Source organism: Telopea speciosissima, chromosome 1, assembly GCF_018873765.1.
Source record: "Telopea speciosissima isolate NSW1024214 ecotype Mountain lineage chromosome 1, Tspe_v1, whole genome shotgun sequence".
Taxonomy (NCBI): Eukaryota; Viridiplantae; Streptophyta; class Magnoliopsida; order Proteales; family Proteaceae; genus Telopea; species Telopea speciosissima.
In genome coordinates this window covers 19664144-19668083 of record NC_057916.1, presented here as the reverse complement: position 1 = coordinate 19668083, position 3940 = coordinate 19664144, and the positions used below count along the sequence as shown (strand labels likewise).

The window sequence follows — 3940 nt, the reverse complement described above, 5'->3', positions numbered from 1 at the left end:
TGGGATGGTGAACGGTGATGTTAGGAATTAACAACGCAGTAGACAACGATTCGCAAACGAACACAAAACACAAAGATTTACATGGTTCATTCAAGATGTGTCAAATTCACAGTCAAATGATAAATCAATCAAAGCTTCCACTATGAAAAAAATTACAAAATCCCTAACCTTCTCCTCCTTATTATGAGATAACACTTTATATAGTGTTTTGACGGCTAACAATGCCTCCAAAGTACAAAATCACCCCCCAATATAAACAACTCAAAAAAAAAAAAAAATTGGATCGGGTTCCCGTCCCCTGTCTCCCTCAATCCACTTTCCAGTGAACGGGACTATTGATATTGGGGAAAAATGAATAGTACTTTCTGGATTAAACTGGGATCACGTTTCGTCAATAACAGGTGATTCACCAAATAATCATAAGTTGGAGTAAATGGAGTGAGTTGGCTCATTTACTTTTAGGGAGAGGAGGAGCATTCTATGTGGGGAGCATGGCCCCTCCACAATGAGAGCATGGGCAAAAGCATCATGGGGTGGGATTTCCACCTTTCGTAGGGGTGGGGCGGTCATTTATCCCCTCCATTCCCACACACCAACACTGTGTCTGAGCATGGGCGGTACACTCCCTCACATAGAACTTTTCTCCTTACTTTTATTAGATCCATATGCTTTAACTCTACTTTTCCATTTGGCAAAAGTCCCTTTCTCGCAAAAATTATAATTTAACATCAATTTTGTTTCATTTCTTCTGTGTTTGTTTTAGGCCATGGATCTTGATATGTGTGCCTTATGAATACGCCTACATACATGACTCTAATCTATGCTGGTGCAGCAAGATTGTTTTATTTGCTTTTAGCTATGGATCTGAATCAAGGTAATAACTTGATGAGCTGAGTGAATTTTCAGCTCTGGATAAAGTCGATCTTTACAGGGTCGGGTTAATTTAGCTCTTCAGAGAAACATATTACTGTAATTAAAATAAACAAATCCTTTCAAAGTGTAGGTTACAATAGAGTAATGGATCTGAATTGATACTGGAAGTATAAAATTTACTGGCTACACAAGAGGATTACAGACACAAAATACAGGAAAAAAACAACTATGTACGATATGTTCACCTCTCTAGAGACCAAAGGAGGAAGTAGAGCCATGAAGTTGAAGGAGCCCAGTTGCCCTGGCCAACCTAAGAGATATAAAGCAAATGTATATGGTCAACAGCCCTGCACCCAAAGTCCTATCAATTCTCATATTTTTCTTTGGAAGGATTACTAAAGCCCAGAGCAAGCCACCTATGAGAAACCCAATAGTCTCATACAGAGAAGAGTCGCCAGGGATGACAAAGGAAGATGGGAATGAATACCAAGCTGAGAAAGCAAGTGATAAGCCTAAACCCATTAATGTGTTGAAGATGGGTCCTGCATAACAGCCTGATATCGCAACCTGCACCCCATCTGGACCACCATTCACTGCCATTGCAACATTTGCAATTAAATCCCCAAGTGAGTTGCCCCAAGCAAGCACAGTTAGTCCTAAACTGGAAGGGTTTATCCCATATACATGGCCAAGTGAAACTAACAAAGCAACCAATTCCTCAGCTATGACATAAGTCCAAGTGATACTCATTAAAAATCCTGCTGCAAGCCAAGGAAGTAAGTAATTCCTTGGTGGGTTAGAATCCTCTGTAGTCACAAATGCAAGAACCCCTAAAGTAATTCCTGCCAACCCACTCATAACACAGATCACTATGCCTGTTTTGGAACCCATTTGGGAGTTCCAAAGTGCGGCCAATAGAAGTGGTGCCAATGTAACTGAAATCACTGCCAATGGCTTAGACCATCTTTCCTCAGAAACAACAGGAATTGTCATTCTCCTAGGTAAGTAAAGAGGCAGCTCCAGAATGAACAGAAATCTGCGAAAGTAATAACAAGTTTGTGAACCAAGATTAGACCACCTTGTTCTTTGCTTCTGATCACCATCTCCAAGACCACTTTTTTCATTCGGATTGAGCTTTCCATCATCAATATAAGACAGTAAAGGCAAGCCCAATTCATCGGAGTATCTTTCGGTTTCGTGTACAAATAAGCTCCTAGAAGTGGGCAATATAGGAGATCTGGGAAACTGATTCATCTCTCTTTCTTTCTTCTTGTACAAATATGTGGTTGAGACAACAAGCACATACACTAAGTATAATGAAACGAAAGCTATTGTACCCCACACGTCAATTTTTCCAGCAAGCAGGATCAGAAGGAGAGAAGATAGAACTAGAAGGAAGAAAACAACATCTCTTATGAAGCTAGACTTATCAATGGATATCTGATGAGGACCAACTGAAATGCTTATGATACCAACAACAATGGTAGATATGAAAAAAGCCCCACCCAAGACACTGTTAAGGCCAACTTCGCCGGATCCGTTTCCCATAAAAGAGACAATACTAGCAAAGACATCAGGGGCACCATTGCCTAGAGAAAGCAGAGTGACACCAGCTATCGTTGGAGAAAGCTTCAAGACTGTTGACAGTCTCTCCAGGGAGGAACAGAAGTAATTGGCAGCTGTGTTACCCAAGAGGTAAAACAGAACCACAAGCCAGAGGACAAGGACAGTGTAACCAAATACTGGGTATCTGCCACAAGTGCAATAAAAGAGCTGAAGATAGTCTATGTACCCTTCAGGCCTGCATCCCTTATCAGATCTCAAGTACGCACACTTAGCTTTGTAATCATGGTACCTATGGAGGTTGCTGCAACCATCACCATTAGATTCGTACAGGAACATGAATGAGGAAATGTTGCTACTAGATTGTTTGGACTGATCAAGGAAATGTGGACCGAAGGGATACAAATGGGTAGTGATCAGGTAGAAAGAAAAGAGAAGGAGAAAGGATACGTTGAGGAAGAGATAGAACACCTTGCCTTGGAATAGAGAGGCCAAACTTGCCATCCACAGATGATATTGGGGAAGCAAGTGTTAGAGATGTTGAGGTCTACAAGCTTAGTCCATGGCTTTCAACACATTTGGAGGGGAATGAGACGAAAGATTGTTTGTCTTTTAACTATGTTAGTGAGGGAGGATTTACATGAATGTTTACAATATGATTTATTAATAAGATAATTAAGGAAATGTGTGTGTGTGTGTGAGAGAGAGAGAGAGATGGGTCCCTAGTATGAGATAAGAAATCACTTCTCAGAGGACATCTAACAAGCATATAAGGGGATGAAGAAAATTTTCTTTCCTAAATGTGTGACTCAGGCTCTCCCTTCCCTTTCTCTCTTGTGTTATATTGTAATTCAGGTTAATCAATAGCAGCATCTTCTTCGCCCCAGCTGTGGCCAAAAAGCAGAACTGGAATAGAAAGCTATGTCCCTGAAGAGTGCTTTCATTCCTTTAATGATTTCAAGACATCCAAACACTGAAGAAGATGCACATCTTGCCATTGTACTCTGTACCTTGTACAGTTCTGCCATATTTCTGAGAAACAAGTGGCTTGGCATCCCCCACTTCTTGTCCTAGTTACTCTCTTCCATCCTTAATGTGCGTGAATCTAATTCAAGAAGAGTTCAAGAAATTCCCCAGTTTATAAGAAAGTAAATCTTAGTAATGTACCCTCCTGCTCTTAAATAACATAGCCCTGCTTAATCTTAGTAATCCGGCTGTCTGTGTGTGTGTGTGAGAGAGAGAGAGAGAGAGAGTTTTCAGAGAAATACAATGTGTGGATTAAATGTCTAAAATTTTGACATTCAGTAAGAGAGAACCAGACAATAGCCTTAGGAATGCTAAACTGCAAACTAAAGGAATAGACCAAAAGACAGACAAACAGGACATTATAAGCACATGGTATCTGAACACTATACTAAAATAGTTTTTTTTTAGTAAGTTGTACTGGATCGTTTACATTAATTCTATTAACTGGACAAATTTACTCTTTAGTTTGAAAGGTTAA

At 40.1% G+C, this 3940-nt stretch overlaps 1 protein-coding gene across 1 annotated transcript; it reads right to left on the bottom strand.

Moving 5' to 3' along the window:
• Positions 1-1106: 1106 nt before the first annotated feature.
• On the bottom strand, positions 1107-3075 carry LOC122648210 (cation/calcium exchanger 1-like). Its single transcript, XM_043841481.1, has one exon. The coding sequence runs from the start codon at positions 2938-2940 to the stop codon at positions 1123-1125; it is 1818 nt and encodes a 605-aa protein (XP_043697416.1). The 5' UTR covers positions 2941-3075; the 3' UTR covers positions 1107-1122.
• Between the last annotated feature and the right edge of the window lie 865 nt (positions 3076-3940).

Excerpts from the sequence above, each read along its gene's own strand:
- LOC122648210 (XM_043841481.1), bottom strand. The coding sequence starts at position 2,940 with ATGGCAAGTTTGGCCTCTCTATTCCAAGGCAAGGTGTTCTATCTCTTC.